Source organism: Ovis aries, chromosome 17 (assembly GCF_016772045.2).
Source record: "Ovis aries strain OAR_USU_Benz2616 breed Rambouillet chromosome 17, ARS-UI_Ramb_v3.0, whole genome shotgun sequence".
Classification (NCBI taxonomy): domain Eukaryota; kingdom Metazoa; phylum Chordata; class Mammalia; order Artiodactyla; family Bovidae; genus Ovis; species Ovis aries.
In genome coordinates, this window is record NC_056070.1 from 7,903,367 (window position 1) to 7,917,515 (window position 14,149).

General features: G+C 45.9%; 1 protein-coding gene across 9 annotated transcripts in view; it reads right to left on the reverse strand.

Annotated features, from left to right (window-relative positions):
- The window catches only part of DCLK2 (doublecortin like kinase 2), a 189,363-nt gene extending 177,576 nt beyond the window's left edge, over positions 1–11,787 (reverse strand). For all 9 annotated transcript variants that reach the window (XR_006056766.2, XR_006056765.2, XM_042234947.2 and 6 more), the window contains exon 1: positions 10,836–11,787. Coding sequence is in view for 7 of the 9 variants with exons in the window: in XM_042234947.2 (XP_042090881.1) it covers positions 10,836–11,256 (421 nt within the window). In the remaining 2 variants the exon portion in view is untranslated. The remainder of the gene's footprint in view (positions 1–10,835) is intronic.
- Between the last annotated feature and the right edge of the window lie 2,362 nt (positions 11,788–14,149).

Below are 14,149 nucleotides of genomic sequence, written 5' to 3' on the forward strand. Positions count from 1 at the left end.
GTCCCTGGGATTCTCCAGGCAAGAACACTGGAGTGGGTTGCAATTTCCTTCTCCAATGCATGAAAGTGAAAAGTGAAAGGGAAGTCGCTTAGCCATGTCTGACCCTTAGCAGGGACTGCAGCCTACCAGGCTCCTCCATCCATGGGATTTTCCAGGCGAGAGTACTGGAGTGGAGTGCCATTGCCTTCTCCGCCACAGCATGCTAGAACTCTGCTAAGTGTTTCACATACAAAGTTTATGTGAAACTGTCTGGCTATCGGCCTTAATCACTAAACTAAGAAAAGACGAGTTTACATCAGGCTGTTTCTCAAGTCGTTTCGTTCTCCAAGGCTGGATGAAGAATACAACCAGTAGCAAGTTTCCGTAACTCCCTTTTTCTTTTCCTGATTCCTTAACAGATGAGATAAAAATACTGTTAAGAAAGAGAGATAATGAGCAATGATACTGGGGAAGAGAGCATCCAACACTGTTTTTCAGAAATAATTACACTGCTATTACACAAAAATTAACAAGGGCATCCCCTGTGGCTCAGTGGTAAAGAATCTACCTGCAATGCCGGGGACACCAGTTCAATCCCAGAGTCAGGAAGATCCCCTGGAGAAGGGAATGGCAACCCACTCTAGTATTCTTGCCTGGGAAATCCCATGGACAGAGGAGCCTGGCAGGCTACAGTTCATGGGGTCAAAAAGAATCAAACACAACCCAGTGACTCAGTTCAGTTCAGTTGCTCAGTCGTGTCCGACTCTTTGTGACCCCATGGACTGCAGCACGCCAGGCTTCTCTGTCCATCACCAACTCCCGGAGTTCACTCAAACTCATATCCATTGAATTGGTGATGCCATCCAACCACCTCATCCTCTACTGTCCCCTTCTCCTCCCGCCTTCAATCTTTCCCAGCATCAGGGTCTTTTCCAGTGAGTCAACTTTGTGCATGAGGTGGCCAAAGTATTGGAGTTTCAGCTTCAACATCAGTCCTTCCAGTGAACACCAAGGACTGATCTCCTTTAGGATGGACTGGTTGGATTTCCTTGCAGTCCAAGGGACTCTCAAGTCTTCTCCAAAACCACAGTTCAAAAGCATCAATTCTTCTGTACTCAGCTTTCTTTATAGTCTAACTCTCACACCCTTACATGACTACTGTATCTTTGACTAGATGGGCCTTAGTTGGCAAAGTAATGTCTCTGCTTTTTAATGTGCTGTCTAGATTCATCATAACTTTTCTTCCAAGGAGTGTCTTTTAATTTCATGGCTGCAGTCACCATCTGCAGTTATTCTGGAGCCCAAAACAATAAAGTCTGTCACTGTTTCCACTGTTTTCCCATCTATTTGCCATGAAGTGATGGGACAAGATGTCACAACCTTAGTTTTCTGAATGTTGAGCTTTAAGCCAACTTTTCACTCTCCCCTTTCACTTTCATCAAGAGGCTCTTTAATTCTTCTTCGCTTTCTGCCATAAGAATGGTGTCATCTGCATATCTGAGGTTAATGATATTTCTCCCAGGAATCTTGATTCCAGCTTGTGCTTCATCCAGCCCAGCGTTTCTCACAATGTACTCTGCACAGAAGTTAAAATAAGCAGGGTGACAATATACAGCTTTGATGTACTCCTTTCTCAATTTGGAACCAGTCTGTTGTTCCATGTCCAGTTCTAACTGTTTCTTCCTGACCTGCATACAGATTTCTCAAGAGGCAGGTTAGATGGTCGGGTATTCCCATCTCTTTCAGAATTTTCCATAGTTTGTGGTGATCCACACAAAGGCTCTAGCATAGTCAATAAAGCAGAAATAGATTTTTTCTGGAACTCTCTTGCCTTTTTGATAATCCAATGGATGTTGGCAATTTGATCTCCAGTTCCTCTGCCTTTTCTAACACCAGCTTGAACATCTGGATGTTCACAGTTCATGTACTGTTGAAGCCTAGCTTGGAGAATTTTGAGCATGTGAGATGAGCGCAATTGTGTGGCAGTTTGAGCATTCTTTGGCATTGCCTTTCTTTGGGACTGGAATGAAAACTGACCTTTTCCAGTCCTGTGGCCACTACTGAGTTTTCCAAATTTTCTGGCATATTGAGTATAGCACTTTCACAGCATCATTTTTTAGGATTTGAAATAGCTCAACTGGAATTCCATCTCCTCCTAGCTATGTTAGTAGTGATGCTTCCAAAGGCCCACTTGACTTCACATTCCAGGATATCTGGCTCTAGGTAAGTCATCATACCATCATGACTATCTGAGTTGTGAAGATTGTTTCTGTATAGTTTTTCTGTGTATTCTTGCCACCTCTTCTTAATATCTTCTGCTTCTATTAGGTCCATATAATTTATGTCCTTTATTGTACCCATCGTTGCATGAAATATTCCCTTGGTATCTCTAATTTTCTTGAAAGGATCTCTAGTTTTTCCCATTCTATTGTTTTCCTCTATTTCTTTGTGCTGATCACTGAGGAAGGCCTTCTTATCTCTCCTCATCTTGCTATTCTTTGGAAGTCTGCATTCAAAGGGGTGTGTCTTTCTCTTTTGCTTTTTACTTCTCTTCTTTTCACAGCTATTTTTAAGGCCTCCTCAGACAGCCATTTTTCTTTTTTGCATTTCTTTTTCTTGGGGATGGTCTTGATCCCTGTCTCCCGTACAATGTCATGAACCTTCATCCATAGTTCTTCAGGCACTCTGTCTATCCGATCTAGTCCCTTAAATCTATTTCTCACTTCCACTGTATAATCATAAGGGATTTGATTTAGGTCATACCTGAATGGTCTAGTGGTTTTCCCTACTTTCTTCAATTTCAGTCTGAATTTGGCAGTAAGGAGTTCATGATCTGAGCCACAGTCAGCTCCCGGTCTCGTTTTTGCTGACTATATAGAGCTTCTCCATCTTTGGCTGCAAAGAATATAATCAATCCGATTTCGGTGTTGGCCATCTGGTGATGTCCACGTGTAGATCTTCTCTTGTGTAGTTGGAAGAGGGTGTCTGCTACAACCAGTGTGTTCTCCTGGCAAAACTCTATTAGCCTTTGCCCTGCCTCATTCTGTACTCTAAGGCAAAATTTGCCTGTTACTCCAGGTGTTTCCTGACTTCCTACTTTTGCATTCCAGTCCCCTATAATGAAAAGGACATCTTTTTTGGATGTTAGTTCTAGAAGGTCTTGTAGGTCTTCATAGAACTGTTCAACTTCAGCGTCTTCAGCGTTACTGGTTGGGGCATAGATTTGGATTACTGATGTTGATAGTGATAGTGATGCTGACACTGATACACTGATACTGAGAGTGATATTGAATGGTTTGCCTTGGAAACGAACAGAGATCATTCTGCCATTTCTGAGATTGCATCCAAGTACTGCATTTCAGACCTTTTGTTGACTATGATGGCTTCTCCATTTCTTCTACGGGATTCTTGCCCACAGTAGTAGACATAATGTTCATCTGAGTGAAATTCTCCCATTCCAGTCAATTTTCATTTTCTGATTTGTAAAATGTCGATGTTCACTCTTGCCATCTCCTGTTTGAGCACTTCCAATTTGCCTTGATTCATGGACCTAACATCCCAGGTTTCTATGCAATAGTGGATGTGACTGGTCACAGAAGCAAAGCCAGATGCTGGAAAGAGCAACTCAGCGACTAAACGACAAGAAATTAACAGAGTAATCTGAAATTTGTAAAACATATACAGTGAAGGAAGAAACAAATCAATGAGAATTTTAAAACTTCTATTGTGATATATTTTGGTTGGTAGTGATTGTAATTTAACCAGTGCATAAACAAAAAACATAGTAGGTCACAACTGTAGATTTTTTATGTTGAGATGTTAATAAATGTTATAATCAGAAGTACCAAAGTTGATCTCACAAATCAATATTTTCCCATTCCTTCAGTCTCAAAGGTAGTAGCTTCTGACAGAGTACAATATGGCCAGTCTAGTGGTTTAGGCTGCAGGAGATATGGCAAACAGGATCAAATAGCCTGAACTAGAATGGAAATTACTGCATGCTCTAATGAATAAAAGAATGAAAAGTATTAGTTGCTCAGTGATGTCAGACTCTTTGCAACCCCATGGACTATAACCCATTAGGCTCCTCTGCCCATGGAATTCTCCAAGCAAGAATACTGGAGTAGGTTGTCATTTCCTTCTCCGGGGGATCTTCCTGACCCAGGGACTGAACCCAGGTCTCCTGCATTGCAGGCAGATTCTCTACCATCTGAGCCACCAGGGAAGTCCCAACACATAGAATTTTAAAACTATAGTACAACGCACATCATATCTAAACTATATATGAAATAAATTCTCTAAATACAATGCTTAAAATAAAAATATGAAAAGATGAACAAAACTAAGTCTTTGTTATGTCAGAGAACTAACTCAAAGCAGATGCTGAAAATAGTAGGGGGCTTAGAATAGTCCTGGGATTTAACACACACATTCAAAATAAAGGTATAAGAACTTGATTATGAAAGATTTCCAGAGAGAAAAAACAAGTCAGGCATCTCAGACACTAGTGAAATTGACAAGTTGTTAACATATAAATATACTGCATCCCTTTTCCTTGAATAAAATCTTATTTCAAAACTGAGACAAGAGACAAGGACTATTTGCCAGTGACATGAACTAAGTCCATCTCTGCAAATCTAGCCAACTGTTCAGCCGGTTGTTTTAACTAAGAAAGATTTTTTAGACACCAATACCCACTTATTCCCACCTATCAAAATTATCTTCTATGTGGCACAAAGGTAAAATAAATAAAACGTCATGTGCCAGAAGTATTTATTGACAGGAAAAAGGAATGAACAAGATGGCCATGGTCCCCACCCCCAATGGGTTTGTAATTTCCTCTTTCCTAAGAACATTCTATGGAGAAGAACCTCCAAGACGTTACTGGAGATCCTAAGAACTCCATCTGAATCTGGGTAACCACATTCAAACACAAAACCTGGCCAATTTTTAAAGAGAGACATGGAGGCAGACAGATCATTTCTCTTTCCCACTTCCGGAAGCATTTCTCAAGATCACTGAACTTTAAGCAGGAAGACTTCTTAGCAATGACTAACCTTCCTCATTTTGCAGATGAGGACACTGAAGCCAAGTAAGGCACCCTGCAGAATTTGAATGCACAGACCTTACTGTGCAGGTGTACAGGTCAATACAGGGTTCATTTTAGGAACTATACACAAAACATCCTAAAACTGTCTTTACATCTACAGTGACTGATATATCATCCTTAGGGTAACAGTTTACTTTATCAATAGAAGAGAGAAAAAACAGAAGTGGTAGGAGCAGAGGCTGGTGGGGATGAGCAGCAGAGACCTAGCCAGGCAGTACAGATGCTCAGAAATTCCCTGACCTCTCTATGATGAAGAAAGCAGTGTGATAATCACTGCTTAAGGATTCTAGTTCCCTTTACTTTACATCACAGGGCCATAAAAACATCCATTTCCATAGTTTAAAACCTCATGAAATAGTGATCTTCTCTTAACTACCAGCATATCACTGTGTCAGAACCTCATCTCACAAATGTTCTCCCAAGTATTTCATCTTAGAATTCATTCTAGAATTCTTTATGCTTCAAATGAAAATTTCTCTTCCCTTTGCCCCTGGAAAGAGCCTCCTATGCAGCTGCATTATAGCAGACCTGAGTTCCCCTGTTTTGAGGAAATGAGATGAAGGGAAAAAAATCAGATTTATAGAAGCAAGCACTGCAGAAGAGTACATCGTCTGCACCACTATGAGTCAGCAGGGCATCTCTGATTCATTGGAAATACAATCCGATTTTCCAAAACACACATTTCCACAGATATACAGGAACAACCTTATTCAAACTTAATTCATAGTTTGAATTCTCTCTTGACAATCAAGAGACTTAGAGGGAAAGTCATTTTCTGGGCTATTTATTGCAGTGGCTTCTCTTGGCACATGGGGTCCGTTGGTCCGGCACAGCATGTGGGATCTTCCTGGACCAGGAGTGGAACCTGTGTCTCCTGAACTGGCAGGTGGACTCTTTACCACTGAGCGGTGGCTCAGCGGTGAAGCCCCCTCTAGAATGTGAGCACCGTGAGGGAAAAAACTGCACCCCCAACACCTTGAAAAACAACTATCCTCTCAGTCGACAACACTTTGAGACCAATGACTCTGAGATGTGGGAAGAGTTCACAGAAAGATGATATTTGAAGGGGTCCGGAAGGAGATAGGAGTCTCCCAGGTAGAGAAGGTTTTGCAGAGTGAAGATCCAATGTTAACTATTATGGCCAGTCATCATACTTGCTGTACATAAATGTGCCCTGCTTTTCACCATGTGCAAATATCTTACAGGGGATTCTCAGGTAGCTCAGTGGTAAAGAATGTGCCTGCCGATGCAAGAGATGCAGGTTTGATCTCTGGGTTGGGATATCCTCTGGCAACATTCCGGTATTCTCGCCTGGGAAATCCCATGGTCAGAGGACCCTGGAGGGCTACAGTTCATGGAGTCACGGAGTGGGACATGACTGAGCAAGCACGCACACACACAAATATCTTATATCTCATGGGTTTATATTGCTTTCACTATAACAAGTTCCAAGAGCTCAGGTACTATTCTTAGTATAAAAGTCTACCTTTCAAGGGGGGATAAAACCTATAATGTGAGTTCTTATGGGAGACTCATTTTTACTCAAAAGTAACTGTCACTATATTTTGATCCAACACCTTCAAGGAGATTGAATAACCAAAGAGACTGAATAGCCAGAGATTCAATAAACTAGGCACAGTAGGAAAACCTCAGAAGTTTCAAATGTTTGATTTCTCTTAGAACTTAATTTTTCTCAAATTCAGGCTAATTTAAGACAGCTTAATGCAAGAGGTTTACTCATTGTTGACTGAGGGGGAAAAGGTATAAATGATATAAAGTGACACATTACTTTGTAATGAAAGAAGCAGATATAGGCAGCAACTATTCAGGCTCCTTGCAAACAATTTATCAGAGCCACATACCCACTCCTTGTAGTGTAGGCATTTGCTGCCTTGCCAATTCTTTGGAAGAGAGTTTCTAGGTAAGGGAAGGCACCCCAGACCATCACACAATAAATAACCACTTAGGCAGGGGAAGGGTATATATTTTAGATCAGACGGGATCTAACTTAGGGGATCTGCCAACCTTTCATTCTACAGGACACTGAGGCCGTGAATGGAGGTGAATTTTCTTCAAATCCACAGTCAGCAGAACTTAGGAACATCAACTTGGTCATGCATTTTTTCCACTGTCCTTGGGCATCTGTCTTTGGAACATCAAAATAATTACAGCTCAAGCTCTGAAAAAGAGAACACTCAAGAAACAACACTGAGACCAAGAGTTCTGAAAACCTAGGAACGTGTAAGCCGGACATCCTCAGTTATTTATCAGAGCTGTGACACGGTTGGCTAGCTCATGGCTTCAGACAGTTCAACCTGTGTTTCCCAATACTGAATGCTATGACTCACAGTCCTTTGAGAGAAGGTCCCTATCCAGTTATATGGACTAAATAGGATTACAGGGATGCACAGCACCAACTCATTGAAATTAATGCAGCAAGGGGAGTTAAACCATTAGGCTGGGCTTCCCTGATAGTTTAGTTGGTGAAGAATCTGCCTGCAATGCTGGAGACCCCAGTTCAATTCTAGGGTTGGGACAATCTGCTGGAGAAGGGATAGGCTACCCACTCCAGTATTCTTGGGCTTCCCTTGTGGCTCAGCTGGTAAAGAATCCGCCCACAATGCGGGAGACCTGGGTTTGATCCCTGGGTTGGGAAGATCCCTTGGAGAAGGAAAAGGCTACCCACTCCAGTATTCTGGCCTAGAGAATTCCATGGACTGTATGGTCCACAGGGTCGCAAAGAATCAGACATGACTGAGTGACTTTCACTTTCAAGGTGCCTGCTGGTTAGTGCAGTGCAGAAGGACCAGCCTACACCTGAACAGGTTTTAGTCTCCAGAGGACTTCAAGGGCAGAAGAAAAAAATCTGGGCCATGCAAATTTCTTTTGTCATCTAAGTTCAGTGAGCTTGAGGCTCTGAATGAGCGTTCATGCCCAGCTATTTTGAGTCATCATTTTCTATTCTTCACAGCAAATATTTTAGAAAAAAACATTTTAGGAAAAACAGTATCTCCTAAACTACAAATTTCACAGAATGGAAGAGGCAGAGGAGAGAACAGCTAAACATAATGATGTAAAAACATACTATCAGAAAATCTTTATTAAAAATGATGAACTAAGATGCAGTAGTCAATTTTGACGACATGGGTGATATTGATGCAAATAACTTCACAGACGGCTCATTAGTACTGCTGCATGATAAAGCTGAACATTTGAGTACACAATTTTAGCTAAATGTTGAAACTATATAAATTACTGAATGGCTGGTATTAAGCATCGATGGATCTTTCTTAAAAACTGCCTTGAAACAGGGTAGTCCATTCATTTTGTGGGAAATTCAAGACTCAAAGATCTATTGTCAAAGAGAATGCCACTATGACAAAAGAAGTGCTTAAATTTTCATTTGCAGTGATTTTACTGTATTTAAATATATATAATTTTATTACATTTGAAACAAGTGGGCAATTGGCTACACTAGGGAAACAGATCTCTGTTGCAAATATTTATGTTCTATCACTTTTCATATTGTGGTATAATTTGGACTCCGTATACTTATGGTTCCCTGTCCTACAGAAATCAGTAGGAGAATTTGAGAATTAGACTCAGTGGGCCATGTACCACCAGAGCAATGACAAACTCAGTACACAATATGTATTCTCATCTCATATGCATAATGGAAATGCTGACCATGCCCCCTGGATGATATTCACCTTTGGATTACATTCATTTCATGCAGCTAACACTGTTAAAATTATTTCAGAAAAGGATATTAAAACTACTGTCCCTTCTCAGATCACACTAGGCACAGTTTCCCAAGCGCATGTGAGTAATGAATATTTAAGCAAAAGACATTGCCTCTATCCTTCTATGGGACCACTAGCCTAGCCTTGGGTCAATCAGAAAATTTGTTACTCAGTTTTGAAGTATCTAGGCAAATGTTACTTTTAAGTTTGCAACAGGATGAAGCAATAAAACCCTTTTAACAATGTATCTTCATTCTAATCCTCTGCTGGCTGTTATCACCTCAGGCAGTCTTTAAAACCAAAACACTCAAATGTGCAGGAGAATTTGTGAAGTCCCAAACACACACACAGAAAAGACAATGTAGTTTTGGCTGAGTCCTCATCTAGCCTAGGGCAGGGAAAACTCTTCCCTAACAGTGACTAAACAGAAACCCAACCACTTTCAGGACTCCACAGTGTGGCTACATCTGTTTTATAGACTCAGCCCAGTGCTCTCCGACAACCTAGAGGGGTGGGATGGGGTGGGAGACAGGAGGGAGGTTCAAGAGCGAGGGGACACATGTATACTTGTGTTGATGTATGTATTCATGTTGATGTACGGCAGAAACCACCACAATATTATAAAGCAATTATCCTCCAATAAAAATTTTAAAAAGTGAATTGCAGGTGAACGGACATATACCGCATGTCCTGTATGACAAGGCGTGTTGCTTAAGTTTCCCCATGCATAAAATGGACATAATGCCTTCAGAGCATAACAACATGATGAGTTGCTATAAGAAAAATAGTTGGCTTCAAGTTCAGTTTCCTTCTCCTGCCAAGCCAATACAGGGACGACTACCAGAGCAGTACATGCTATTTGCATTAAGATGCATGAGGGGCTTTCCCTGGAGGTCTGTTTAAGATTTTTCACTTCTTGCAGGCGGTGTGGGTTCGATTCCTGGTCTGGGAACTAAGATCCCACATGCCGCAGGGCACAGCCAAAATTTAAAAAAAAAAAAAAAGATAAAAAAGATGTATGTGAGCAGGCTGTATATAAACACAGTCAGCACATACTTGGGTTCTGAACTTTATGGGTCCTGTTTCATTCTGGATATAGGTTCTTAACTACTAGTAACTGATTTCTCTCCCTGAAGGGAAGGAAGTCTACATACTGCAGGAATTCAAGGATGACCCAACATAAGGCCAAACAGCCTTGAGTCCAGCACGGTTGACACTCTAGGCCTAATTTGTAACAGGCCTCAATTGCTGATTCTGGGGCCTCTATCTCCCTAACTAGGAAAGATTAACCTTGAAGCACCTCATTACCTACCAATCGTGGAAAACCCTTATCACAGCCCTTCTCAACCTCAGTAGCACGTTCAGATCACCTGAGGAGCTTTTAAAACTCCAGACGGTCAGACCATACCCCAAACCAATTTACATCCGAATACCTGGGAAGGGGGCCCAGGCACCCTTACTTCGTAAAGTTCCCAGTGAGCCAAGATGCAACCGAGGTTGAGAACCACAGTCTCCGATCACCTCTGCTGACCTCACGGAACTTCTGCTGCAACGCACACCAGGAAAGGCAACCTAGAGCGTTTCACGAACACTGAGCAGACCCGGTACAACAGGGTCCTGAAAGCGGAAACACCACAGGTGCCCGTACTGAGCTCCACACAGAGGGATGGACAGACAGCTTATGAGCTAGAGGGCTACCCAGATCCTCACGGGAGAGCCACTTTCACAATGATGGAGCACTTCAAAAGAGCAAATATCCAAAGAAGTTCATCCATATTGAGAGATGTCACAAATCCCGTTAGGATTTCTCACTTTTTTAAAAAACACTTATCTCTTAGGAAGGCCCGAGGGTCTGTGGAAGCACGCCCCACACACAGAGCCTGTGGAACAGCAGAGAGAGCCACAGAGTCCCCGCGGCCGCCTCCGCCCCGCCGCAGGCTGCCCAGCCGCTGCACCTGTCGCCCGCGGGGCCGCACCTGCCGCGCCGGGCCCTCCCCGCCTACCTTCCAGCAGCTCGTCCAGGCTGGTGACCTTCCGGCTGCCGTCGATGGTGTAGATGGTGCGGACGCCCTGGGGCAGGTTCACGTTGTCCGACAGGGAGCGGGTGAGCTCCATGAGCAGCGCGTCGAAGGACCGGAAGCGGTCGCTGGAGATGGCAAACACCAGGCCCTTGAAGTAGCGGTCCCCGTTCCGGTAGAAGCGCGCCTTCTTGGCCTTCTTCTCCGAGCTCAGGGCCTGCAGCGTCCGCGTGCGGTAGAAGCTGCAGTGGGCGCTGTGCGCCGGGCTGGGGATGAGCCCGTTCCCTCTGGGGCCCGAGCTGCTGCTGCCCCCGGAGGAGCTGGGCGCCCCTCTCCGCGACCCCGGCCGCGGCCTTTTGTCCCGTTCCTCAAAGTGCTCCAGCTCGATACTCCTGGTGCTGGCCATCGCGGCTGCTCCGGGGGGGCGCGCGGCCGAGCACGCCGCAGCCGGAGGCTCCAGGTAGCCCGGGGTCAAGGCGAGACCCGGCTCGGGAACGTCGGGCTGCGAGCGCGCCTCAGCGCGCCGGGACACCTGGCCCGCACATCCCGCCCTCTCCGCGCAGGTGGAGCCGCGGAGGCCCGCGCCCCCTAAACGTGGCCGCAGCGCCGAGCCGCCCCGCTCATTGTCCGGCGCGCTTCGCTCGGCCCCTCCCGCCGCCCGGGAGCCCCGCGCCCCCGCTGCACCCGGCCACGCCTCACCGCTCCCGCCCCGGAGTCCGCCGGCCGCCGCCAAGGTGGGCCCGCCCCCGGCCCGCGGGCGCACACAAAGCTCCCCCGCCCGCCGCTCCCGGGAGCCCGGCGGGGGGAGGGAGGGGCCGCGAGCGCGGGAGAGGCGCCGCGGGGGCGTCGGCCCGGCCCCAGGCCCGGGTGCAGCGCCGCCGCCCGCGAGCACCGCGCGGGGGCTCGTCCCGCGCAGAGCCCGGCCCTAGCGGGAAACAGCGCGGCGCGCCGCCCCCGCGGCCGGCTGGCCCGGCCCACCCACGAGCATCCGCCCCCGCGCCCGACCACTCCGCCTGCCCGGCCCGCTGCAGGGCCGGAGGGGGCTTCCCGCTCCCCAGGGATGCCAAACCCCGGAGGGAGGGAGGTGGGCCGGGAGGAGCAGGAGGGGGCCGCACGTGGGGGCGCCGAGGCCCTGCGGCGCCGGAGACGCGGGTCCTCCCGGGTCCTAGGCGGCCCCGCCCGCCTGACAGCCACAGCCCCGCGCCGCGCGCTGACGGGCGCAGCCGCGGCGCGCGCTCCTCCGCCTGGGAAACGGAACCGCGCAGGTCAAAAAAACTACAAAGGAAGGAGATTCAAGGGCAGGGATCACATCCCTTAGCCAGCCTCCAACTGAGGAGCCGAGGTCAAACTAGGGCACCTGGAACATGGCAGTGGATTGGGGCACACAATTTATTTTTCAAAGGAAATCTGGAGCTTTATTTAAAAATCCTTAGGTAAAACACTTTCTGTTGCAGGTTCGCTAACAAGGTACGTTCGGTAACTTTGAATGAATGAAAGGTCAGACATTATTGGTTCTTGAGGAATTTAATTAACAAACATTTATTAAAGCAAGCAACGTTTCAGGCATTGTTTCTGTTACTGGGGATGCATTAGTAAACAGATAATCCCCGCACCCCACCACCTGCATCTAAGTGATACTTGTTATCAATTTGAGCTTCTTGTTAAATAATAGGTCTATTATTTGTAAGCACCTGTCATACTGGAAATCTTAATCTAGTAGTGCCTGGTCAACAGTAAAAGCATATTTTCCCAAAGGCTTGAGAGAAATAATAGTTACTTCCATTTCACCATTAGGAAAAGATGAAACTAACAGAAATTTGGTGCTAATCTGACAGGTGGGTAAATTACCCTGAGGCCTTCAGCACCTGGTTCTCTGAGGGGCCCTAGATAGCAAATCCAAACCACCAAAGGTTAGAACATGGATGCTTTTCTTGGAATGAATTAAGTCCTGAAGGAGCATGAATAAGAAAAGGCAGAAAATATGATGGAGTTTCTCAGTAGCTGTGAAGTTGAACGGGCATGCAGTGCCCCAGAATCTTCCTTCTTGCTCAGGGCCCCATAGTTCCCCCAGGACAGGCTCAGGACACATGTGGGCATGTGAAATTGGGTCCATGGCCGTAATAGACCTCAGTTCAGTTCAGTCACTCAGTCGTGTCCGACTCTGGGACCCCATGAATCGCAGCACGCCAGGCCTCCCTGTCCACCACCAACTCCCAGAGTTCACTCAGACTCACGTCCATCGAGTCAGTGATGCCATCCAGCCATCTCATCCTCTGTTCTCCCCTTCTCCTCCTGCCCCCAACCCCTCCCAGCATAACAGACCTCAACCCAAGCCAATTAAATCAGAATTTCTGGAGTTGGGCTTCCCAAACAGTAGTTTTTAGAACTACGTATAAGGTACAGCCAGGGTTTCCAACGATAGGATGTAGCATTAAGATTCAAACAGATCTTTGTTGATTCTCAAACTTTGACGTACTTACACGTAGTGGGGAAAACCTCATAAAATGTCGATTCTGAGTCAGTAGGTCTTTGGTGAAAGTTGAGATTCTGTATTTCTGATGTTTCCGTGCATGTGTGCTCCTGTGCGCTCAGTTACCCAGTTCTGTCAGACTCTTTGCAGCCCCATGGCCTGTAGCCCGCAAGGCTCCCCTGTCCATGGGATTCTCCAGGCAAGAATACTGGAGTGGGTTGCCATTTCCTACTCCAGGGGATCTTCCTGACCCAGGGATCGCACCTGCATCTCCTGCATTGGCAGGCGAATTCTTTACCACTGAGCTACCTGGGAAGCCCCAGATAATGCCAGTACTGCTAGTCTTGGTACAACACTTTGAGAAACAGGAACCTAAATGCCAAATTTCTGAAGTCCTCCTTCAGTAGTAGCAACTGCAGAGCCTTTCAACTGTGTAAATGGTTTAAAATGGGTGGTTCACTTGTTTTGTTATTCAGTTTAGTTCAGTCATCTGTGTCCGACTCTTTGTGACCCCATGGACTGCAGCACGCCAGGCTTCCCTGTCCATCACCAATGCTCAGAGCTTGCTCAAACTCATGTCCATCAAATCAGTGATGCCATCCAACCATCTCAACCTCTGTTGTCCCCTTCTCCTCTTGCCTTCAATCTTTCCCAGCATCAGAGTCTTTTCTGAGGAGTCAGTTCTTCACATCAGGTGGCCAGAGTATTGGAGCTTCAGCTTTAGCATCAGTCCTTCCAATGAATATTCAGGACTGATTTCCCTTAGGATGGACTGGTTGGATCTCCTTGCAATCCAAGGGACTCTCAAGAGTCTTCTCCAACACCACAG